Source organism: Malurus melanocephalus, unplaced genomic scaffold, assembly GCF_030028575.1.
Source record: "Malurus melanocephalus ecotype Western Australia unplaced genomic scaffold, MMel_1.1 scaffold_269, whole genome shotgun sequence".
Classification (NCBI taxonomy): domain Eukaryota; kingdom Metazoa; phylum Chordata; class Aves; order Passeriformes; family Maluridae; genus Malurus; species Malurus melanocephalus.
The window spans coordinates 939,533-965,470 of record NW_026623501.1 but is presented as its reverse complement, the minus strand read 5'-3'; the positions used below and the strand labels follow the sequence as shown (position 1 = coordinate 965,470).

The 25,938-nt window shown below is 48.3% G+C and overlaps 1 protein-coding gene across 3 annotated transcripts in view; it reads right to left on the bottom strand.

Moving 5' to 3' along the window:
• The window catches only part of MGAT4B (alpha-1,3-mannosyl-glycoprotein 4-beta-N-acetylglucosaminyltransferase B), a 50,055-nt gene that overhangs the window by 1,425 nt on the left and 22,692 nt on the right, over positions 1-25,938 (bottom strand). For 2 of the 3 annotated variants that reach the window (XM_057376048.1, XM_057376047.1), the window contains exons 2-12: positions 12,997-13,176; positions 12,169-12,309; positions 11,231-11,364; positions 8,687-8,733; positions 6,552-6,665; positions 6,051-6,126; positions 5,557-5,671; positions 4,670-4,800; positions 1,736-1,843; positions 661-854; positions 242-320 (exon numbers count right to left, since the gene is read on the bottom strand). In XM_057376048.1, the coding sequence (XP_057232031.1) occupies positions 242-320; positions 661-854; positions 1,736-1,843; positions 4,670-4,800; positions 5,557-5,671; positions 6,051-6,126; positions 6,552-6,665; positions 8,687-8,733; positions 11,231-11,364; positions 12,169-12,309; positions 12,997-13,176 (1,319 nt within the window). The remainder of the gene's footprint in view (positions 1-241; positions 321-660; positions 855-1,735; positions 1,844-4,669; positions 4,801-5,556; positions 5,672-6,050; positions 6,127-6,551; positions 6,666-8,686; positions 8,734-11,230; positions 11,365-12,168; positions 12,310-12,996; positions 13,177-25,938) is intronic. The other variant, XM_057376049.1, reaches the window with a different exon arrangement.

Below are 25,938 nucleotides of genomic sequence, written 5' to 3'. Positions count from 1 at the left end.
CAATCCCACCCTTTGGAGCATCCCCTCTGCAGGCAGGGATGGATCACACAGCAGTGCTTAGCAAAGACCTCACTCCTGAGGTAGCAGCACACCAGGCGTGCCCCGCTGGCTCCCAACCAGCACCTCTAAGAGGCACTCGAATCTTGTAAAGATTTTCCTGATGGCTTGAAGCAGTTCCCTTCTCTCGAGCCTCTTCTGCTTCCCACTCCACCCTCACCTCAATTCTCAATCAAACACTTACGTCAAACGGCAGAACCTCCACGGTCGTGTTGAAGAGTTTGTCCTCTGGGTGCTCGATGTTCCCGCTGCGGAAGAAGAACCTGAAGACCAAACCCATGGAAAGGCACAGTGAGCGAGGGGACTTTCACCCCATCTGAACCATCAAGAAGCTCAAACTAACAGGCACCTTCCCAATGAGCCCACGGCAYGATTTGGCAGATTTTCTGTGCCAGATTAGGAAAGCACAGGGCTCTGGCAAATGTCCCACCAAGAAAGGGTCAAACCATCCTTCCCCTGGAAGAACACTGCTCCCTCCTCCTGGACAGTCAAACAGAAGATGGGTAAGAAATTTGATGTAAACGGCCAGAAGAGCAAAAGTCAAGTGTCTCCACAGGCTCTGGGCTGTCCCCACACCCCSCTGCTGACCCCACAAGCACTGGCCTTTCGATACGGAGAGGTTTGAAGAACCGGAATCGGATGAAGTCTCCGGCGGTGGGAGTGAAGGCCCAGAAGAAGTCCTCCCGCAGGTAAGCCTTCTCCAAGGTGAAGTGCTGGTAAGTTTTCAGGCTGGTGCTCACCTCAGCAGGAGGGTTGACATGCTCTTTYCGCAGCGCCTGTTTCCCAAAGTCCTTGTCCTTGGTGGGCACAAAGCAAAAGGGCAGAAAAGGACCATGAGCTGCTCTGGCCTGTTAAGAGCCTTGCAACAAGGAACTGCAAATTAAAATTTTGTGATTTGCAGGGCACAGAAGGATGAGAGATGGAAGTGATCTGGGGAAGGTATCAGGCAGGGAAATGTGTGACTAGATCCCAGGACACAGCTTCAGGAGAGGCAGCTCTGCTCTGTGCTSTGATCCAGCACAGGAAGGAGCCTTTCATTGTCCAAATCTCCCTGAATGYCTGTCCCTGACCCAGGAGCTCTGGAAATTGAAGAGAAAGCAGCTGAGAGGCTGAAAATAGCATAAAATGCCTGGATTACATGGYCTGACAGCACTGCACTGTGATACAAACTGGATTATACCAATCATTTCCTTGGCGATCACACAGTGCAGCCCAGGGATGTGTGCCCGTGGATTCTGTCCTTGCAGCTGAGGAAAGCTGCATCATGTTTAAACACACATCAACAATTCCAGCCATTACACAGAGGGTTCTAAATTTTCACTAAATCCCAGGAACATGGAGTGGGGTGGGAAGGTGGTCAGACCAACCCAGAAGTCATCTCYCCGAGGTTTATCAGCAGATTCTTTGAAGTCTCTTGCCTGGACCATGGTCTGGCACTCAAGATGGATGCCAGAACTGATACCAAGGCTTAAAATCTTGCAGTGACTCTTGGTGCATGTCACTGCCATTCTGAGAAGCAGGAGCTACCTGAGCTCACTGTAACTCAGAATAAAACACAACCACTGCACAGAAATCCACTGCCACCAGCTGCTGCCCCTGATGTCCCCACCCAAAGGCAGCCAGTTCTGGGTGCCTGCAGGCCAGGTCACTGCAGCTTGGACAGAGAGCTTGTACCCACCTTCAGCTTCTGTATCTTCCCAGCCAAGGAGGAGTGGGTTCCCACGTGCTGGAAGAGCGAGGGCTTGAAGCGGATCCTCAGGTTTGCCTTCTGCCTGTCGCAGTGTTTCTGAAACAACAGCCCCAAAGCGTCCCAGGCTCAAACCTCTGCGGGCAGCTGTGACCCACAAGAGGGATGGACAAGAGTATGAGGAGTGACAGACAGCCCTGCCCTCCACCTCTGTGCCTTTCTGTGTTATTTGGGCTCTAATTTGGCAAGAGGACTTTTAACCACACCCTGGAGAAACTGGACTGTGACTCTGGGCTACTCAYCCCCCAGGCTCTGCTGGGCAGGTTTAAGTGCCAAATTTGACCTTGCTGAGCATAGCTTAGAACACTGAGCAAATCCCCTCTGTGCTGTCAGGGAGGGACAGCCAGAGAATTGAGTTTCCCTTGCCCTTGGCTTATTGGGAAAGCCTTTTTCCTACAACTGAGAGCTCGGGATCCCTGATGTGTGAAGGTACAGCAATCCTGGGATGACCCAGAGCGCAGGTGAACAGGTACCAAGTGTGGGCTCTCTCTGGAAGGGCAGTTCCCAGTTTGCTGGCAGGAGCTGTGAGCAGATGTACAGCACGTGCCATCCTCAAAGCTGCTGGGCTGTTTCACGCTTATCCACCACATAAATAAACTTGGAGATGCAACTGCAATCCTGGCAGTGATTTACCACGGAGTGGAGGGAGAGAGACAGTGGAGAGGGAATAAAGGACAAAAGGGAAAATCGCTGAGAGCGTGGGGAGATGAGATCTCACATTTTAGAATAGCTCATTTCTCTCAGTTTGGGAGAGTGGGACAAAAATACAGGTTAAAAGCTGTACGGGGAGGGTATTTGTTATCCGACTTTGGCTTTTTCCAAGAAAAGAAATGCATGCACATCCCTGATGCCATCTGCTCCTGCAGCCTCCCACCCGGCAGAAAGCCCACGGTGGGYGCTGCGCCGCCGGATGCCTGGAACAGGGTGCCACACTGAGCCTCCACCACGGGCTGGGAGCTGGGAAATTCCAGGCATGACCCTGCGAGCTGCGAAAGAGATAATCCCCTAATCCAGCTCACGTTACATTAGAAAATTAAAACTAGCCATGCTAATGGGACAGACCCTACTCACTGCCATCACCCTACTCCATCATGTCCGTCTCACTCTGGATGGGGAGAGGAAGAAGAAGGGGAATGGAGGGAGCTACAGCATCTCCTGATTTATCTTTCTCCCCTTTTCCTGTTCTGCTAAAGAAACGTTTGCTGAAAGCAGCCTTGTCACAGACAAGCCAGGAGGGGGAATGGCTCAGTTGGTGGTAAGAAGGTCATCCTTTCACACAGCTCTACCCCAGGTAAATCTAAAATTAGTTTAAAAAGAAAGAGCAGAATATAYCCAGAGCAGGCAAAGCCCTTACCAAAAGCTCAGGTCAAATAAACTTTCAATCAAAAAGACAAATCCTCCCCGCTACCAATTTGATTCTGCACAGTGGGATTTGCAAGAGAAAGTCATGTTTGAAAGGGCGCTGTGCAGAGTTAATCATGCAAACAGTGGGGGAAAAGGAGCCAGAAATCCACATGGAAAGTAGGTTAATTTTTAAAAAGGCAACATGTTTAAGAGGTTTGTGGTTTCCCCTGAGAAAACCTTGGTTCCATCAGGTAGGAAAAGATGAGCACAGATGAGCTAAGGAGAAGATGATCCTGCGCAGCAGGATCTGCATTTAATCAGTGCTCAGGCTGAGGATTTCGAAGGTGGAGAGCACAGACAGCAGCAGTACTCCCAGCTCCATCCCAGAATCCCACCAACCCGGCTTTGCCCACAGCTGYGTGGACTCTGGGGTTGCCTGACAATCCTGGGGATTGCTCTGTCACCCCTCAGCACACGGTTTCAACCACCAGGAGGATTCAGCAGACATTGCCTGAGCCTGGTCCTGCCACACGAGGGGTACTGGAGCCAGTGCCACAGCCTCTGCCAGTGATCAGGCCAAATTAAACCTCATCCTTGCCCCAGTTMTGCAGAGCTCTGAGCACATAAATCCAATATTCATTCCCAGAGTGACCACTTGCTCTGGCATTTGTCACCACAACACAGTTGCCACCACGAGGTCCCTCCTAAGGCACTGGCTCCCAGCTCAGCACAGGGACTCTGCTGCCTGTTCTCTGCCAGGGGAGGAGGGCGAGCAGGCGTTCGAGTAAATACAGTCTGTTCAGAGAGGAGACARGAGAGAATCTGGTGCTGAGCTCATCTTACATCTGCTGCCACACACACCCCTCCTCTGCCCTTCCCACTTGCTTTAKCCCCTTGCTGCTGGAGCTCAAACACAACCTCCACAGGGCACAGGGGGCTTATGGCTCTGCAAAAGGAGGGGCAGAAGGAAAACAGAGCCCATTTCGCCTCTCTGCACCCTCCTAGAAACCCTGACAAGAGCTTTGTGAGATCTGGCTTTGTTTGGGCAGCCTGTGCAAGGGGGGTTTGCTCTGGGTTATCCKGGGTGAGCTTTCTGGGCAGTCTCCATCGTGCTCCAGGCAGGTACAGCACAGGGATCCAGCGTTAAAGGGTTATTCTGGGGTTACAGTCAGCGAGCGGGAAACAGCTCCAGGGAGAGCAGCACACCGGAATGCAAAACAACACACAAGAATGGGGAACGACTTCTGTCCTCGAGGACCAGAGGAGGAATACCCTATTAGTGCTTAGATGCAGAAATAATGCCTTTTCTGGCAGCTGCACACTACAAAATCCTGAACTCCCAGGTCTCCACTTCCACAATCCACAAGGACACCCTGCGGCACGCTCCACAGGGACGGCACGGCTCGGTGCAAAGACAGTTAGCACCAGAGCTCACAGCAAAGATCCTCTGCAGGCACAGCCAAGCAAACATTTGCCCACACACAACAGAACATTTCCTGCCAACAGAGGTTGTTTACGTACTGCATCTTTCTCGGGGTTGCAGACTTTCACCCAAAGGATGTGATCCAGCAGCCAGTCAATGGGTTTGTCCTTATAGAACATCAGGATGAACTCCACAATCAAGCTCAGGTCCAGAGACTTGAACATTTTTCCTGCAGCACAGAGAAAGAGAGATGAGAGAGAGAGGAATTATGGTATGAAATGGTCAAGAATCAGAGCTGGGAAGTTCAAACTTGGGAGATTGGGCTGYGGAGGTTAGATGTGTCCATCTCTCTGTGTAAAGGAAACACCACGTGGGCTGGTTTATGTGCTGGCACTGCTAATACAGTTCCGGATTTAATATTCATCGCAGAATTAGAAAGCATTAGAGCCTCACGGGTCACCACAGTATCAAAAGGTCTAAAATTCTCCCATTCAGTAAAGGGAAACGAGGATGAAAAACATACAGCCAGCTGCAGGACAGAYCACTTCCTGCTCCAAAAACTACAAGTTTTGAGCCAGTCACACCAGTATCCAAAATAACAGATCAAGCTGCTACTGCAACCATGCACTGCCGTTCCCAAAATAGTTCTGGGCTGATGTAAACTTCCTTTTGAACACTCTTAGGCAAATCCAGATCCCATCCAGCCTAAAAGCTACTGGTCATATCTAAGCTGTTTGGCTGTCAGCTGGGCCACTCACCAGGTTTATTTTTACTAAAAGTGAGCATCAGCAGTACCAGCTGTGAGGACCTTTCTCCCCTGCACAAAAACACAAGGGTCATTGCAAAAATAGGGAGGGACCAAGTCCAAGTATTTTACCATCTTGTGGGGACAATTTGTTGGGCCAAGAATGTAGTGCTGGCAAGAGGCAGCAGGCGCTTGTGCCTGGTGCCKGATAGGATTGGGGTGAGCAGGAGAGAACATTACCAATGAACCCCAGCTGAGAAAACTCCAGGATCATCCACTCCTCAGAGGGCTGCTGCAAGGCAAAGTTCTTCATCGTGCTGAGATAGTTTGGTTTGGCCACAATATCGTCCTCCAGCTGCAAGACAAAAGGACACAGTGCCAATGTCCCACCCAGGTCCCAGTAACAGTCTCTCTGTGCAGAGCAGTCACACCATAGACCACAGGAAAGCTTTGGCAAAGACACRGTTTATTTTGGAAGGTGCTCCAAGCAGATTTTTCTCACTCAGTCCAACAGGTAAGAGAAACAAGGATTTCTGCCTTTACTAAGAGGGAGGTCTCCAAGTCTAAAAGTATTTAAGAAATCCAGCTTTGGAACCTACRTGGTAAAAATCTGCTCCCACTTTGCTGCATCACACAATTAAYTGGATGTGCTCCTCGCCCTCTCTCAGCTGGTACAAGCCACAGTGAACTCATAGGTACATCCATTTTCCCTCCAGCCCCAGCACCAAACCCACCTGCACGTAATAAATGCCTTTGGACTGGGCATACATCATTAAAAAGCAGTAATCCAGGTTCTGCTTCGTCCTCCACCTGCAAGAGACAAAGACAATGGGAGCGTCGGTCTCTCCTGGGATGGCAGCTGCGCAAGGGAGCCTGCAAGGCTGAGTTTGGGATGGGAAGGTGACACGGTCCTGGGGGGTAGAGGGGATGGCAAATGGCCTCTCCCTTTGGTCCCTGCTCAGTTAAGAGTTACTGGAAACTTCAARGACTTCCAAAATGCAGATAATTTGGGTTAAAATGAGCCCCTTGCTGGTGGTGGAAACACCACACCACGAGGCAAACCTGGCAAAGCTCATCCCCCTGTCACCAAACCACGTCCTTCCAGCTCTTAGAGAATTCAAGTTCAAAGTCCTCGCCTGGCCCTGCTGAAGAGCCTTCCCTGCTGGAGTCAGCAGGGGACACGTTACAGCTCCTTAATTCAGCGCTTGCTTGTTTACCAGCTCATTCATCCTTACCTGACTCTCTCCTTGGGGTCCCCAAAGGATTCCCGCAGGTGGGAGAAATCAGGATAGAAATGTGGAGATGGGGAAATTACCTCCAGGAGACCTGAGTGTATTTCCTTTGGGAATCTGAGGGAGAAAAGCAGCAGTGAACAAATACCTCCATGTCTGACATACCAGTTCACAGACCAAATCAGTGAGTGAACATTCAGCCACAGAACCCAACATAAAAGCATCACCTCTGAGGTAAAACTTCCCTGGTATCTAGTRCATTTACAGGCCTCATCAGAAGACATTAGCAGGGATTGACAGAATTTTTAAGCTGTCTTCTCCCTCCCACAGTCTCTAATAGCCCCAYGTGCATGCACTCCCCCCCAGCATCCTCCTCCCTCCTGCACACACACGGGTCATCTTTAAAGACCAGCCCTGAGCACCATGTACTCTTTACAGGATTAAATGACCTGCAAACTGGCTCAGCAAAGAAAGGAMTTGTTGGCATTACAGGCACTTAGAGATTTTCCAAATGCATCAGTAATTAAAATTAATTTTGCCGAGGTTGTGCTAAGTTGCTTAAAACACTGCTGCGCTGTAGTTCAGAGAGCCAGCAGGAAGTCTAAACTAGTTCTCTTGTGCTGATAAAATCAGCATCTACTTTTCCTATAACGCAGCTGAGAAACCTTTAAAGAATCAAACTCAAACAGAAAATAAAGTCACCCATCTGAAAAGCAGGCACCTACATCAGCCTTGCGAGCAATAGCCCGGGTCTGCTCTAACTGTGAGAGATAAGCAGGAACACCAGTTATTTTYACTCTGCCTTTTCGAGAACATTTGGTGCAAGGCTGATTTCCTTTGTTTGTGCAGAGCCTGGAGGACGGGAGATGGGGCAGAATGAGACAAAGCAGCCAAAGCTGCCAAAAACTTCTCCCTTCTTTTTCCCTTCCTTATTCCTTCCTTGGGACTGGCAGGTCCCTCATCTAACGTTTTCAAATCCTCCCTTCTTCAGGCAGCAGTGAAACAGCAGCTTCTCTCTGAGCTGACAAAACATTGCTCTCAAGCAGCAACAGCTTTCTCCTTCCTGAGAAAGAAGCCCAGCCTGCCCTGGCCCTGCACCACCTCAATTCAATTTGGAAGAAAAATAATTTCAGTGAATCAGGGAGGGGCAGGAGGCACTGGAGAGGGGGATGATGAGAAATCAAATCATTAAGTCAATTAAAGTTTCAGGAGTTCTCCGCAGAGGCACTCTCCGCAGCAGCCCCGGTAATTTCATCAGGATCCATCGGACAATCGGTCCATTATCCCCGATAAGTGCGTCCTCCTGCCAGCAGGCACAGCRAGGGGAGCCCTGCCAGCTCCTGCACAGCAAGATGGAGGGCTGTGTTTCAGCTCTTCTGCAAGTGCCCGGGAGCACAGCCCTGCCTCTGCCATCACTGTCTCGGGGACCAGGGCTGCTGCGAGGATGTGCTGCCCTTTCGCGTCTCCTTCCTGCGATCCTTCRGGAAGGAGCAATCGCAGGAGCTGCAGGAGTCACTGCCCCTTCTCTCAGCACCTTTTCCCTTTGCCTCCCGCCTGGACCGGCTCATGGTTAATAATCCACCACCAGCTTCTGCTCAAACAGCCACAGACCACAGCTCCAGGACATAAATAGCAGCCAGCACCAGAGACAAATGTAACTAGAGCCTGGAATGAGGGGAAAACAAACAGGCTGGAGCGGGAAGAAAGATGGATCATGGAKTTTAAAGCAAAATCAGGCAGGAGCATTCAGTGTGCTTACTACACTGCCCAGGCTGCACAGAGCAAGCACAGGCTGCTGTAGACACAGAAACAACTGCCAGGATGGCTGGAAATCTAAAAAAACCCATCTCCTCACGATGCCCCAGGATGGAAGGAGCAAAACAGAATGAAATGACCGTGTGTGTTAAAYACAGCGAGCACAAAGCAGCCTGCTGGAAGCTGCATATGGGATGCATTTTAGAACAAGCAGAAAGTGGAAGCAGCATTAGCAAGGACTGCACAGAGTTTAAAAAGAGGGAAAAAAACCCAAGCAACAACAAAAGGGAAGCAGGAAAGTGTGTATTTTCTCCTTAATGAAGCTGTTTCCCGGCCTTGCTGCAGGCACAGGCTGTACACTGAAACCATTTGGAAGTGCTTACAAGTTTTTGATATTTTCTGCCACTCCAGCTGTGTACTGTGGATCCGTCTGAAAACAAAAGAAGAGCAGTGTTAGAGCCTTCAACCTCAGCCTGTGCCCCCTATGGCTCAGAAATCTTGTTCAACACACCCCGRGGTACTGTCAGCACATCTGTATCATCTTCATTCACCTTCATGTCTCCTTTCATCCAGCTTTACTGCTCTCCCATGCTGACAGGCTCCCTTGAGCCCTCCTCTGTGGTCACAGTAAACCAAAGGCATCACACCCCAAAATCCATCCCAAAGGACACAAGTTCCTGCACATCTTCCTTGTGTGCTCTCCTGACACTTCTGCCCCTGCCAGCACCAAGTGTTTGTACAAGTTTTAACCTCTGGGCTATTTATTTTTTTTCCTACAGACACTGGCTTGCATCCAAGCGAATACTCTTGGCAGCAAATACTCTCTTACCCCTCTGGTGAAAAAAAAGGGTCTATTTATAAGTATGCATTTTTCATTTCAGGTTCACTTTGACACTTTTCTTCCTAAAGCCCCCGTTTGTTCCCACAATCAATGTGGCAGCCCATAACTTTAGAGAGACAAAGGTCATCAGCGCCGCTCTGCTGTCTGCGGGTGAGATAAGTGCAAGCACAGGCACCGGACAGAAACCATCTGCACACTGACCAGGAAAACAAAACCCCAGAACAAAGGGCAGGAGACCCACAGGAGCAAAAACGGTTCCTGTTTCCTGGTGGTGGCATTGTTTCGGGCAGGCACAGGGATCACAGGACCGTGAGTCCCGGGTGGATCTGCAGATGCAGCATCACAGAAGCCGGGACCAGCTGCTGCTGCTGTGCTCGGCGAGGTGAGAATGAGACACGGGGATGTGTGTCACAGGCTGAGCACAGCACTTCTGTGCTGGCACCGTGACAAGGCAGGGTTTTCTCCAGAGGAAAAAGGTCCCTTTCCTAAACAGGGCTCAGAGTCCCAGTGCTGGACTGGTTTCTTAGCTCAGCATGCCAAGAAAACAGCAATGGGAAAAACAAAAGCAGGAAAGATGCTCCTGGCTTTGGCAGGAACTGTGCTGCTCCACTCCAAGTGTCTGAATCGGCGGGTTGGTGACAGCCGAGCCAGCCACCTCCCCCCAGGGGTCCCCTCTCCCTGCTCTCCCAGGCAGCCAAGCACTGTGAATGATGCCTGCAGTGGCTCTAGGGAATGAGATATCCCTATCCCAAAAAGGACATTCAATTGCTGCACTTGGGCTAAATACATCTCCAAATTACTCAGCATCTGCCCCAGTTCATACCACCCTCTCCACTACTGACTCCTTATCCCATGCCCAAGGAGCTCTAAGAAGTGCAGGTGCATGGAGAAACGCTTTGGGAAGATGCAGAGCAGGCACAGGAGCAGCAGACACTCACACAGAAGGATGTTGCACAGYTCCAAGACCAAACTTGGCCAGAGGGATCTGCAACAACTGCCATCACTGTTACTGGGATGTGGGGGGTGGGTGTGTGCTCCTGCACTTCACAGAATCAGAATTTATTTATTTGTTTTTCACTTTCCTCCCATGCAAACACAGCATGGGCCTTATATTCAAGTCAACTAAAGTAATATTACTGCAGTCCAAAACAGGAGCTGGTCTGGGTCAAGCTGCTTAAAACCTGTCAGGCTTCAACTTATCCACTGCAGAAACAGYCACCAAACCTGTCCTGGCTCCACAGGAGCCAAATGACAGCCAGCAGCAAACCCTGTCCTTGTCCCTTTGGGCTGCACCCATCTGGGCACACCTTCTCCCTGTACAAAATACCAGCCAGAGCCCTGAAGGCCAAATGCTACTCAAAATGTCAAATTATGGGTAAACAGGCAGCAAACCCRGACATTCATCTTTGTTCTGCTCCCAGTAACAGGCTAGCGAGGTTTATCTTTCTCACCGGATTTCTGGAAATTAAGACAAATGCACTTCAGGCTCAAGAAAATAATCCTGAGAGGAAAGCCATGGAGAAAAATAACCATCTAAACCCATAGATAAAAGCAGCTCTTGTGGATTAATGTATCAAGGCTTTTTAGCCCTTGGATTCAGCAACTGATTCTGGGCTSCAGGCACCAGTACAAAGAGGCATATTAGTCTCAGCCCCAAATCATTGACTCTTGGGTTTCAAGAGGGGTTTAGTGCCATCTTACAGGTACACGGAGAAATGGAGCTGCTGCAGGAGCAGGTCTGAGAGCTCTCCCAGACACGGTCATGGGGCTGCTCCAGCATGTTTTGTGAATATCATTTGAAAACCCTGCAAGAGGCATCACAATTTAGGTGAGCTGTGCCCCACTGGCAGCTGCTAACAGGACACGTTTGCCTGCTCACATCCTGACCCTCTCTCTGGCCCAACCAGAGTTTCATTTTGAGCAAGACATCCTGCTGATCCCCTGGACAGCAGCCCAAGGCTRGGCTTATCCACCCAGCGAGAGGCAGAGCTGGTGTCCGGGTGGGCAGATCCTGTTTGGCACCAGGGCTGGCAGACAGCGGGTGGGCACCAGGGAAACGGGGCAAAGTGGCCAAGATCAGTCTTACCTCAGCAATGAGGACCACGATGACAGAGTCCTCCTTCTCCTGTGGGGTGAGCTCTGAGATGAGCGAGTTGAGGGTGTCGGTGAGGTAGGAATGCACCTCCCGCTTCACGCTGGGGATCCCCATCACGACGGACACTGCCCAGGGCCATGGAGAGATTTTAGACACAGGGCTGTGTGGGCAAGACACTTTGCTCTGCTCCCATGACCAGCWCCTGGCTCACCTGGCCAGTGCCATTAAAACCCAGCAGGGAGCAGCAGGTTGGTGGGTTCCTGGGCTCTGCAGGGTTCCCACACTCCCCAATGTGCCAGGCTGGCAGGGCACCCATGGGCAGCCAGATATGCTCTCTGTTTTCTCCCTGAAGGAATGATCTCTSAGGAAACCCAAAATCACTCCCCCTCCCAGGGGCCTTTTCAACCTGTGAACAGCAACTTCAAGACCACCTCTTGCTCTCCAAACCCCTCCCATGGACAAAAGCACTCCAGTTTARGAGGGGCAAGGCAGGTTTTTGGTGTTGAGTTAGGATTTGGGAGCAGGGGGGAATCATCTCATCACCAAAGTCCTATTCCAGATGGGATTTGTCTCCTTAGATGGGTTACAGTCTCCATGAAACACCCTGCAAACTATCTGGCTTTCATCTGAAGCCCTTCCAGGCAAAATCTAGAGCACTCTGGATATGGAAAGCAGCAAACAACATCTGGCAGAAGCATCAAGAACATTTTAGGGCCAGTCAAGAGCACAGACAGCACTCCCCTGTAGACTTGCAGGCRTGACATGGCTCACCCACCCCACATGTCACGATACCAAGGAAGCTTGCATGATGCATGCAGCCTTTCCTCCAGTCCTGCTCAAATCTGTGCCACGGGCAGGCCCGGAGGAGAGGGAAGGGACAGGCACCAAGGTGAGGAAGAGCATCAGAAGCAGCACTAATTCCCATTTACCTCCAGTGCGCCCCTGTCCCACATGCACGGCTGGCTGCAGACTGTTCTCCTTTGACAGCAAATGTGGCAAATGATGGAAGATGGTGGGAAGGTGCAGCACATTCTTGTTGGTGATATTCCACAGTTTTAACTTGGTTTCGTCTTAAAAAGGAAAAGGGAATCAATTGCAAGGCACAGTAGGTAGGAAGAGACTGCAAGGCAAAAGCCTTTTTACAGCAGCCTGGCCACCTGAGACTACTGCTGGGTTATAAAAAATCAGGCCAACCTTTAACATGCTACCACAAACCCAATTAAAGTTCAGCAGGAGCCAGGAGGGCCTTAAAGAAGTCCCAAAATATTTGGGAAGGAGAGGGGAGAATGAAGATAAAATGAAGGTCAAATCAGATCTTTCTGTAGAGATCCAATTTTCTTCAACAGAGCAACTTAAAAACAAAACAAAACAAAACAAAAAAAGGACAAATAAATTGGCAAGGGGTGCTCAGCCAGCCTAACTCCTTCCTCCCCCCTCTCTTTGGATACCCATTTTCCATATGATTCAATACAGCCATAGGAAACTTGCAAGAGAGAAAAAAAAAACTTGTAAGCAAGCAAACTGACAAATATCCTYGGCAGAGGCAAATCCGTGTTTAATGATGCATATGCACCTCTAATTAAACAGGAGTTTAAGAGCTCCCAAGTCCCTCTGAACTCCACAATTTGCTGGCGCCGGGGGAGAGAAGAGCAGGTCCTGTCCGCAGCCCTGCGCACACGCACACACACACTCCTCTCCACCTCCTCACCAGCAACAGCTTCCACASAGCCCCAGACCCTCAACGCCTGTTTATTCACCAGATAAGCTGCTCCAGGTCCGGTTTATGTCCCGCAGGGCCTGCTTCTCCGACAGCGCTCTCTTGATCTCCTCCAGGACCAGGTTGAGCTCCTTGGAGCGCTTGAGGCTCTCCTGCTCGGCCGTGTGCAGCCGGTCCCGCAGCGCCAGGAACTCCCGCTGGTAAATGTCCACCACGTCACCTGCGGATGGACASGAGACAGGAGCTTCATCCTCTGAGCTCAGAAGGCTTTCATTCACACCTCCTTTGCCTCCCCAACCCTTAAATTATGGATTTAGGAAGCTGTGGTCCAGCATGCACCCATTGGTGAAAGGGTCACAGGGAGGGCAGTTTAAGTTGCAGAATTACAATAATGAAGCTACTTCCATTTTTTCTCTTTTAACTTGGGTTTCTGGGTCATGTCAAAATGGAATCATAGAGTAGGTTGGGCTGGAAAAAACCTCTAAGATCATTGAGTCCAGCTAGTRACCCAACAATGCCAAGCCCAGCACTAAACCATGTCCCCAAGTGCCACATCCACACTTCTTTTAAATCTCTTCAGGGATGGTGATTCCACCACTTCCCTGGCCAGCTTGTGTYCATGCTGGGTGGACCTTTCCTGAAGAATTTTTTCCTAATATCCAATCTATCTTYTTCTCCAGGCTGAGCCCCCCAGCTCTCTCAGTTCCTCCTCATCAGACTTTGGCTCCCGAGTTTCCCCCATCTCCTTTGCCCTTCTCTGGACACACAAACAGAACCATCTCATGGAGGATCCCGAGCGATGGAAAGTGAGATGTTGGCAAGGGGGAATGCTGCTCTGGAGTGAGACAAGGCTGCAGACAGCACCTCCTCCAGCTTTGGGAGAGCGTCCCAGTTTTCAAGTCAAAAGAGATTTTGAAGAATCTAACCTCTCTTAAACACACCAGAATATCACATGGCAGTAGCTGCCTGGATGCTCATATAAATTCAGGTGTTTGGATACACACCTTTAGGACACACCATAAGTGCAATAAATATATAAAAAACCCTTCTGACAGGGTAACAAAGCTTTYTGTTTTGAAACAACATTTTATCCCAGGCTCTGTAAAAGGAACTATAAAACTATCATGAGCCTTCAGTCAGAACTAACTACACAACAGCTGGGAGTGGAATCAGTGAGCCACTAACAAACCTGCCCAGGACATTTTTTTCCTATTATTAATGAAACTGCTCATTAAAAATACACTTTTATCTGTGGTCATCCATGTGTTTTCAGTAAGAATATAACTCACAGGACTATACCCAAAGCAGATTTATCCACTGAATAGTAGACTCTTAACCCAAACACGACTAAGAGAGCTAATGATCAAAAATACCGCACTGGAACTTCCCAGCGCAGGCTAAATATAAATCAAAGCAATTGAAAACGATCCACGGACTGCATTGAAAACTTCTATTTTGGGGTCCGTAACGAAAAAGAAAAAGGAATTTTGAAGATCAGACATACCCAGCTTCAATGCACAGAGTTTCCAAGACAACAGTGCTTCCCAGTCCAGCTACTGGTAACGCTTTTGCCTAGAAAAAGTTTCCCCTATTCAGTCTTTCCCCCAAGAAAAACCTCCTTAAAGACTCAGCACAAGGGACCCTGCCCCCACAAGGCAGTCTGGCTCCTATTAACCTTTTGACATTATTTTCAAAGCCGCAGCACACRGGGAGGGAGCAGAGGAAGTTACACCCATTTGATGACTCCGTCCATCTGACAACACGTTATTCAGAGAAATTCAAGGGACAGACATAAACAAGACCAGTCCTTCCTTTTTCCTGTGCAGTGCCGCTCGCTTTCCACTCCCATCGAGAAAACATTTTCAAATGTGCAGAAAAACAGGTTAACACTCACCTTTGAGAGCTGCCACAGGAATTCACAGGAGGATGTCAGGCTCTAAAAACTCATCCCACAGTGAGCGAGACCTTTACCTGCTGGTACCTCTCAGGCATAAGAATGCACCATTCTGCTTCCCAGGACTCCGCATTACAGGTTTTCCCACTTGTATCTTTTACTGGCTGCATTTGTGAACGCCAGTAAGGAACAAGTCTCATTTTCTGTTTTTGCACGACATGATGGCTCGTGCAAGGCTGGAAGCATTTGGCTCGTGGCTCTTGGGGGGTTACTATCCTGTGGATGCTATCAAAGCCGAATCACAGCTAAAGGCTGCCATTAGATCCTGTTCTGCAATACCTGGAGCRGGGTAAAGGCAAGGCTTTGCACTTAATGGCTTTTTCCAGAGGACTGCACTTCATTTGTGTCAKATTTAGAAGGGAAATGTCACTGATTATTCAGTCACTAATGACCTGCCCGCCGAAGCCAAGAGCTGTACTTTCCTCMGACTGCAATGGCGATGTGCAGTCAACCATTTGCTGCTTTTCTGGTTAATGGTTGGAAGTGAAATTGTATTTGTTTCCAGCACTCTTGTCATATGATGTCTTCGTAGGCTTTCCATTCTTTAATTAAAATTTCATGAAATTTAAAAGCTGATCGATYGTGACTGGTTCCGATGACAGCTCGAACAATCCCAGACAAAGCCTGAGATGGGTGTACAGTTTCCCATGAATTTCCAGTAATTTTGCAGTTGTCGGCCTGCAATGACACGTGGCTGCAGATCTGTGTCCTCACAAAAACCCTCACTGCTCAGCCAGGGAGGGCTCTGAAAACCCACAAAGGGCAGCAGAGGATAAGGAGGGGCATTGGCTCCCATCTCTCCAAGCAAGGTTGGACACAGAAGTGATTTGCTGCTAATTAGGCTGAACAAATTTTTCAGCTAGTGTCAGTTCAGCATAGACCCTTTATTTACCTTTCAAAGCAGCAGCATTCCCTATCTACATATTTATTGTATTCCCTCCCAGCACCAGATAACAGCGCTTTTAAAATATCCCTAGACTCAAGCACTGCAGGACAAAACCTCCTAGCTATATCTAAAAGGAAAAAAAAAAGAAAAAAAAATCTAGCTTATTTTTTCTTGAGAGATAACACATTGCTTTGGGCTTAAAATATGCTGGTTTAAGAAAGAAAGAAARTCAGCATTAGGTGACAGGTTGCAGGACTGACCTGGAAGACCAAAAATCTCTGAATCTTGCAGCACACATGTGCAAAGAACTCATTTCTCACCTTGCCAGGGCCCACAATTTGCACTCGATGGTTTTTCACAATCTGTTTTTAGAAGCAGGCTGGCTGTGAGGCTCCAAGTGGGAATCGAGCATCCTCAGACAAGCTGGTGCTCAGCAGGGCAGGCGAGYGGCGCTGGGCACAGCTGAGTGCCAGTCACCATCTGTCCGTGCCATGGCCACTGAGCAGCTCTGCAGAGGGGATCCCTGGAGGGGGCAGCAGCCCCAGGCTGAGGGACAGTGGCCAAAGGAAGTGCCTGGCTGAGCATCACCCACTGACCAATGTCCCCACCTCCCCTCTCCCACCCCCTGTGCCCGGCACAGCTGCYGCCTTTGAGTTTTCAGCTGYGGACTCYGGGCTGGGTTTGCAGAGCAGCAACACAAACCAGTGGGGAAGCAAAAGGCAGGGACAACTTGAACGGGCCCTTGCAGGAGCTGGACCTTGCTGATCCTACTGGTGCCTTCCAAGCCAGAACATTGTGTGATTCCCCAGCAGTCAGGATGCAGAAGCGTGCAAGGGATGGGCACAAGCTCGTGGGGCTTATGGGCTGCTCCCCAGGAGCCTGTGGGTGTCCCACAGAGCTGAGCTCCTGCAGCCTTCCCAAAGGATTTATCCATCTAAGACAGCATCCCTTTAATGGAAAACATTCCTCCCATATGGAGAATTATGTGGCTTTATTCTTATTCAAGTGACTCTTAAGTGCAAACCATGTTTGCTAGGAGAGCTGATGGCTAGGACAACTGCATCCACATCGCTTTTCAGATTTTGAATGAAAGCAAAATAATCAGATCCTAAACCAGCAGACAGGCACAAAATCAGACCAGCGTCAATAAAACCCCCACCCTGAAATCTCACACAGTCATCCACATATATATATATATATATATATATATCTCTATATATACAGTCAGGAACGTTATAATTCTGTATTTTACATTCGTCTTTCCAATCACACTCCAACCTCCCAGGGAGTCTGCAGTGCATTTTAAACACGTCCGTATTTCAGTTCCAATTACTTTTGGTTTTGTTCTCTGCCGATAACCTCTCCCAGCATGGGTCCAGCAGAGTGGACCCATGGCCAATGCCAGAGATTTCCCTCCAATTCAATCTTTTCAAAAGCAAACACACAGTCTTTGCTAGCTGGACTTGCTTCTCATTAGGAAGACTTTCAAGAGACTTGGTTTAAAAACTAAAAACAACCCTCAAACCTCTAAACTGTTTATCTCTAAAAAATCTTGGCTTCAGGAGCATAACTGCACCTTTTGACCGCTGTTGCAAGAGTTCCCAAGGCCAAAAGAGGAAGAAAAAGTGCAGTTCCCTTACAGCATAAATGAAGTTGGAGCAGAAAATCCAACTGCCTACAGAAAATTTCTCTGTAATGAYTGTTCTCCCTCATTTTATTTAAAACATCCCTTTACTAAATAAATGCTCCTCCCTCTGGGACTTCCAAGGGCCTGGGGGCACAGYAGAGCACACAAACAACCCCCTCACCATACTGGAGCATCTGCRTTATCCAAAAATGAAAATGGAAGAGCCTGTCCCCATCCCAGCCAGGTGCCTGCACTGGCCCTGGCTGCCTCCAGCCTCAGCTATTCCCAGCCATTCCCAGCCATTCCAGCAGCTCCTGGAGTTAAATGATGATTAGGGAATTTTTTTATTTTTTTTTTTACATTTTGATGTTTAATGATTTATATAATGCTGGCACCGCTCCACGCATTACACTCTAGATTGCCCTGATTGAATCGCAACATTCATTAGGTCCTTTGCTAACAGAATTTCACTGGACCATTAAAATGGATAGAAGGAGTTACTGCGCCGTATCGGTGAATTAAATTCGGCTCCTGAGATGCAAAAAAAGGAACAGTCCTGCTTTACATGGAAAYCTGATGGCTGGTGCAGCAAACAGGTGTGAGGCACTTTGCACACAGCTATACAGAGACTGCAGCAACTCAACAACAACCTTTTTATAGCGTTAAAAGCAAAATGTTGCCCTTTGCTCATGTGGCTTTAAAAGGTATAAACCAGCCTTAGAGACTTGTTGTAAACAAATCCCCAAATCATCCCCCAGAAAAACACTGGGAAGAGACTCTTAAGCAGCAGTAAGAAAAAAGATAGCTTAGCATCCAAAATACCCAAATATCAACCCCTCCCCACCCCCTCACCAAAGGCAGGATGAAGAGTGAGCAGGTCATTTCCTTCAGATCTAAAGAAACACCAACAGTGCTCCTGYGAGATGAGAAAGCCGAGAGACACATCGCCTTCCCTTCTGTGAGCCAGCGGGTCACTGCTCCCAGTTTCAGACTCATCTTTTAAAATCATAAATATTTTGGCAGCGTGGGATAGATGCAGCCGCKGAGAACCTGATTTGCATTAAGGAACTGAGCACCAAGACAAGCTGAGCAACAATTCCAACACTGTCAAGGGTAGGGTTTGGGGAGTGGGTGGTATCTGGCGGGGTGGCCCTCCCAAAAGGCTCCAGCAGTTGAAATTACCCTGTTGGGGGTTGATTCATCAGCATAGCAAGTGTGAGCGTTTCAGCGGTGCCATCACCACTCAGCAAACACGGATRCTCTGTTCAGTAAACATTATGCGACATTTACTTCTCCGCCACGTCCCAAACCACCTGGATTCTCAGTCAAAGCAGACATTTTCTAGCTGCTGCTTATAAAAAAACACCCCAAGATTTTTTTTTTATTATAAGGTTTTTACACCATTTTTTTAAAGAAAAAAAGGGTTTTAAAGCAAGAAAGGTTTTTAAAGAAATTCACTTCAAGTTTTAAAAATTATATTACATTGTAATTTGTGGTTACCACCAAAGGCAGAGAAATAACATGGAAAGTAGAATCTTTAGTACCACCAGAAAGCTGATTATTATCAGGAAAATAGCTACAGGTGTGGAGACCTAAAGGCAGGCAGGGACTAGGGAAGGAGAGAGGTGGCATTTGGGTTTCCCAGCTCAAAGCCATTGGGTTGGGTTGGGTGGTGCTGGCACTAGAACCGATGGGGAGGTCCAGTCACCAGAGTCATGGAATGGTTTGGGYTGGAAGGAAATTTAAGATTCATCTCATTCCACTCCCCTGCCATGGGTAGCGACACCTTCCACTAGACCAGGCTGCTCCAAGGCCCATCCAACCTGGCCAGGGACATTCCCAGGGATGGGCCATAATGGGCACTGGTGGTCAGAAGGGTTGTCAAAAAGGGTAGCTATASTTTAGTTCCTTGTGCTCATCCTCTGCCCTTTATTTACTCTTTATTTCAGTTCAGTCAGTCCCTATAGCATGTGCTATACTCAGCTGGGGCYGAATAATGCATTTTGATGCCATCACCACCCCTCAGTACCACCACCACGCTCCAGCTTGGAGCCTGTGCTCCAGAACTGCCTTGACCGGATGCAGAGCTRTTTCAGAACACCAGAGTTTATGGCATCTTAGAAAAACCAGCACCCACCTCCACCTCCAGTAAAAGGCTCTGGTTGTCCAGGTGGGCGATGGCAGCAGGCGATGGCAGCCACCCTACAGTCAGTGGAGGCTCCTGTGCTGCCCCTGGGTCTGCTGCTGGGTTTGAGCATCCCACAGCATCAGCATCATGCTGAGAGAACTCATCAGCCAGGGCAAGAGGCTTATTAAGAGTCAGGCTGTCTGAAAAAATGATCCTCAAATAAAGCAAGCGCTTTCCCCAGCTCCAGTCTGGTGCGTGTGAATGTTGTTTTCTTTAATATGGCCATTTAATAAGAGCCTGTGGTATATTTAACAGCATTTCAACCTTCAGCAGCTCGGTGTAATGAGACAGAAACGCAATGCATCTCTCCACCGACCGTCCCTCCCCAGGGAACATGGGCACCTTTAAGTCACTATTTCTTTTTGCAGCAGTAGGTGTTGATCATATTTCTGTTGTGCCTCTCCTCGCTGGAGTTTARTGTTGTCTCAGCACATACGTCACCACAAGGAGAGAGGAAAATTCATATCCCCTGCGCCTTGTTATTCCAGAGTAGGAGCTCCTGTTTGCATTGGAGATTCAGTTCAGACAGATATTTCAAAAATAAGGCTTTTTGTTTTGCTTCTAAAGTCCTAAGTAGTAAGTTTTCAGAGATGGGGATGAGTAGATTTCCCATTATGAGGATGCTGAAACACAACACAGATGGTGAACATTACAATTCCCCATTCCAAGGAGGAGAGCAAGTCACAGGGGTGCCTGTGCCCAAATTCAAAGTCTCCCTGGGGGGGATGCAGGCTCCAAAGCAAGGATGTGGAAACGGAGAAATTAGGAAAGCAAACAGCAATGCCCATCGCCTCTGCCTAAAATGCCTTGGATCAGGGCAGAGGAGGCAGCAGAAGCTGCCAGGCTGCTCCTGGGTACCTGCAGAGCAGGTTTGGGATCTCTTTCTGCAGTGCAGCTCCGGGTTAATCGCAGTGAAGGATACAAAGAGCTCCGAGATCACTGTGAATCCCCTGGGTTTCATCTGCCAAACAAAAGCACTGGTGGGACAGGAAATTCCTGGCAGGTATAAACCACCATCAGCTTCTGACAAAGGAATCAGCCCTCCTGATTTGTCCTGGGGTTTTATCAACCCATTCAAGGGATTTACGAGATGGAGAAATCAGATGGCAATTCATTTTGCTGCAAAACTAAGCTAAGGAAGAGAGRGGAAGAGGGCAAATGCTGCCATTGATCTAAAGAGAAAAATGATGGGATTAAACAGTCAATTTTCATCATAGCAAAAGGTTAACTATTCAGAGGAAGCCATAAGGATTGGTATTAAACYCACCAGATAATAGATTTAGTGAGGATCTGGGGAAGGAGATGAATTTGTGAARTAGCCAAATATGGAGAGGACATGGAGATAAGCTTGTCAAAGCCAGAAAAGGAGCAAATCATCAGGAGAAAAGTCAACTAAATGGCAAAGCAACACCAAAACTGATAGATGCAATTTATTTGGGGGAGAGGGGGGGCGGAAATCGAAGTATTTTTCACATGGCTCCTAACTAACAGTACTAACTAGGGAAGAAACCACAGCATCAGTGTCTGCAGCCCTATCTGCAGGCAGCAGCAGGGAAAAAAGGGGGGATAGGGAGGGAGGCAAACAAGATGTTAGTGTGGTTAGTGAACAGAATGGGGAATAATAGTATGAAGATTATAACATTATTAAAATGATGTTGCCTAATCCCAGAATAGTTTTCACCTCATCTGAAAAGGAGTAGTAATACAGACTTTAAAGGGGCTTTTGAGAGGATGATAAGAATGATCAAAGGCCTGGGAAAAAAACCCTGCTCTGTGAGCAAAGAAAAAAATATATGAGATAATTCATCTTAGGATGGACATGATAATGGGGCTCATGATGAAAAGCATATAAAATGGAGTGACAYAATGAAAATATACCACAGACTTCCATTCTCCTTGTCTCAAAACATAGCAGTAAGTAACCATTTCATTCAAATATTAATTTGAAACTGATAAAAGGAAATGTGTTGCACAGATAAAGTGTATTATTGCTCTGAATTCACTAAGGAATTTAAACAGTGTCAAAGAGCTGAAAGGTGCTGAGCCCAAGGTGSTGTGAAACACCATCCTGCTACCAGTCCCTGGTCTCAGCTGGCTCAGGAGCCCCCTCTTCTCCCCTTTTCCTTGGGAGAAAGATCACGAATTTCTATGTCTCTCTGCACAACCTAATTAAGAACACTGAAGCTTTCGCCTTCAAAGCAAAGCTAATTCATTAGCAATCTAATTATTTACCTGTGTAGCACAAATACAGCTTTCGAAGCATTTTTCTTTCAAATGGAAAGTGAAGGCTTTGTACTTGGTGGGTTTTTTAATACTCTTTATTTGACTGGGGAATAAAAACATGCTGAAAGTGAACAAAATAAAGCATTACAGAAATCATGGGTCATTAAACCACGAAATAATTGCAGCTCTACAGGATTTTTAAGTGAGGACATTACAGAGGCAAACCTGGGTGAGGGGTGGAAAGAAAAGGGGGGGAAAAGGGGAATGAGAAAGACGGGGAGCTTGTCCATGTGGCCAATCCCCCAAGGAAACTTGCGCACAGGTTTAAGAGGAGATGCCTTTGCCTGATGGATTTTCTTACATGGCATGGGCATGGAAAATGCTCCTGGATGCACCGAAGGGCAGCAGGAACACACTGGCAGTGGGGAGAGCGYTGTTCTCCTGCTCTGAACATGAATGTGCAGGAACCTGCAGCAGCCTTGTTTGAGCATCACTGGGATCCMGGCACAGCTCTGGGCACTGGCCATGCCATGGGCTGTGTAATTGTCATTGTCACACTGCAGTGCAAAGCACCACACGCAGGAAAAATCCAAATGGGATTTGCTTGGCTCTCACCAGACCAGAGGGACTGGTTTCTCTCCCTCTCACCTCGTTCTCACAACAAGCAGCAAAGGCAGTGAGTCAAATCTCATGAACCAGAACAGCCCCAAAGGAGCTGCTGATGGCTGCAGCGTGCAGGACCACGTCCCCACTGGGGCTGGCAGGGCCCAGCTCCAGAGCTTTACAGAGGCAGAAAACCCTGAAGCAGAGCAAATGCCTCGCAGTCCAAGAGGAAAACCCTTTCTATTACAACCTAATTAAGTTAATAGTGAAAAGGAGACCTCGGTTCCACCAAAGCCCCCAGCCCCCAAGCATCCTGCTCTGTGCTGAGTGCTAATGGCTCTCCAGTCCATCCAAAAGGAATCCCTCCAAGAAGGGAAGTCAATCCTTGCAAAGGTCACTGTGTTAATCATCACGCCCTTTCTCTAGCAGCAGCTGTCGCTAATTGCCTGTGAAGGAGTCGAAATRAAACACTGGTTAATCCTTCTCCCAACATTACTAAAATCAAACATCATCATTATCCCCCCCCACAAATGACCCTGAGCCACCAGCACTTCGCAGCTGATGGACAAGCCCAGCCCATCTCAGGAGGGATGTGGCACTGGCGGGTGGAAAAAGCAGCTCCACTTAGCAAATTGAAGGTGAGTTTATTGATTAGCAGCAGTTAAGTGCTGGTGCTTTGTATTTCCCCACCTCCTTGCACGATCGACMATTGCACTCATCATTCCGCTAAAGTTACCACCAGACTCAGAGCAGCCGAAATCCTGGAACAGTGGGAATTTGTTTAATCAATAACATATGAAGCTTTTGGCAGGGCTGAGTGTATGAAAGAATTTTACAACAGTGAAATAAAGTATTGCTGTGTTATAAATCAGAGAACACATATGGAAAAGTTAGAGTGATGTACTAAGAGGATATCAAGGAAATCACAGAAGTTCTGGCTGGAGTCCCTGGCTCCGCTGATGTTAATAGCTGAGAACTCCAATGCAAGTCAGGTTTGACTTTTTTTTCCAAAAGAGTAACTCATTTGCAATGCATGTGACTGTACTGGAGTGAAAGGATATTGAGAGCGCTCCCCTCGCTCTGCTGTTTATGTAAATTGTACATCTTGTCTACCTACAGATCCACAGCCACAAACAGATCCCAATTTCCCTGTTGTGCCAGCGCCTGATCAGATGCACGACCATGCTGTTGGRTAGGGCAGATTTTAAAATCACCATGTACTGATCACAGGATGAGCTGATCTAAATTGCTTTTTGTTCTAGTAGTCTTTAATAATTTGCAGAATGCTTAGAATAAAATGCATACAGAACCTTTTAAAAATTACTCAGCATTAATATTTGAAATATTTATCCCCTGGGGTGCAGGGTTGTAACACAAGCACTTAATGGGGTACATTTTCTTTTCTCCAGAGAAAAACAAGACATTGCCATAAAATAGCACWCTTAGGCCAACTATAGTTGTTGATGCTGAGTTGTTTCATTTTATATACCACTGGGAAGAAAAACATACCACTAAAAGAGTAGGAAGACCCATTTCTCCCTTTTGTCATTCACCAGCTAAGAAAACATGAAAAAGGGTTATCAAATAATGTCGACACCCTCTCCCAYAAAGCCAGACAGCTGCTTTAGAGTGTATAAAAACCACCCTTATTTCTTCCCCTTGCAGAAAACATATCACTGGAAGTACAAAGACAGAATTCCTGACTCGCCAGCAACACCAACCTGCAGTAAATTAACTTTTAACTATTCCAAAATGCAGAGACTAGCCCAGAAGCAGGAGGCCTTGGTTCCACACCCCACAGCAGCCCAGCTCAGAGCTGCCTGCCAGCCCTGTGCCAGCAGCAGCAGCAGCATTATTCCAGTAGATCAGCTCTGCTGAGAGGCAACACAGATGCTGGTGACGGCACAGCACAAGGTGGGGGTTGCAGGACATTTCAAGGGTAGAAAACAAACAGCTGGAGGGGAGGAGGATGCTGACTACATGGGTGTCCTACTGCTAAGACCTTTGGTTGCTTATTAAATGATGCCTGAAAGCTTCTCAATGAGCTGCTGCTCTGAAATGTTACTGGCATCTCCCTCTTCCCCGAGCCGAGCTCCAGGCAAGGTGTGACMAGCGGCTTTGGGCGAGCCAGGAGTGCCAGAACGGGCAGGGTGCTCCCTGCATCTCCTCAGAGGGTAGCAACACCCAGTCAACCCCACGGTCCCATGGCCTGATCCAGCTGGAAAATTGAGCATTCTTGCTGCAGGGTTAATTTTGGGTCAGATCATCCCGCTGAAAGAGCCAAAGGAAGCACATGGGAATGAGGATGCCCTTTTGGAGAAGAGCCCAAAAGGAGAAGAGTTCAAATGGCTGTGAAACCACATCCCTGAAGGTTTTGCTTTCCTGCAATGCCAGGTTTACCTAAAGGCTGGAAGGCAATGCACTGAGCTTTACACCCTGCTGCTTACCACCTCCAAAATTAGGTGTGATTCCTGGAGCCTGGACACAGGACCGTGGTATTTATGCTTAATTTCACRACTGTTCTTAAAGTGCTGCTGACTTCTGGCAGAAGACACTTCACGCTCCCTGTGAGCACAGACACACTGTTCACACCTCCCATTCCCTTTGAACATGTCTATTTAAATGGATTTGGGTTTTCAGTATTTCACACACATTTACCTTTACTGGTGCCACGTATCAGGTAATCTCATCGCTATGTGGGCTGCTGTGGATCAGTTTTCCAGACCTTCCACCCCGAGGGACGCTGTGTTACAGAAATCTGACATGTTTAGGTGCTGCAAGGAGAATGCAAGATGGGCTGTGCCCAGCAAACAGTGTCAGAGCCCACAGGGAGTTTTCCAGGATTAAACAGTGCCATCTCATGCAGCCCAGAAAGCACCAGGGCAGCCAWACATCCTCACAGGACATGTGAAGGATAACATTGGATCAGGCTGTCAACTCAAGGAGGTGTGAGGGAAAGACAGGAGAGAGCTCCAGAGAAGCCAGGGCTGCTCAGCAAAGGTACAGGAGGGAGAGGGCTTCTGCACAAGGAAAACCCCAAGCACAGCTGAGCAAAGCCCCAGTTGGTACCGAAGGAGTTAAACTGCAGAAATCACAGCAAACTACACCAGTGGGTGTGAGTGACTGCAGAGCCTGTCCCMGGGGTGCCAGGAGGTCAAAACTCAGGAAAAATCCCACCACAGGGAAGCGAGGCTCAGCAGGGCGCAGGGAGAAMAGCAGCCTGACTCACCCACAAGGAAACTGCCCTTAGAGCTCGCAGCACWACTGTGTGGAGCAAAATCTGACCCTTGTTCCTCTACAAACAGGTTTATTGGTGCCCAGGGAGGTCATTTCTGTACTGAGGTGCTTTAGGTACCCCTGAGGCACCCGAAATGGTCTCTCAAGGGTTGCTCAGCACCTCCTGGAGTCCTTTGGAGCACCTTTCTGAGACATCCATAAAGAAATCACCCTGGGTGAGTCCCCAGTTAATAATTCACCCTCTCACCCAGCTTCCCAAAGCCT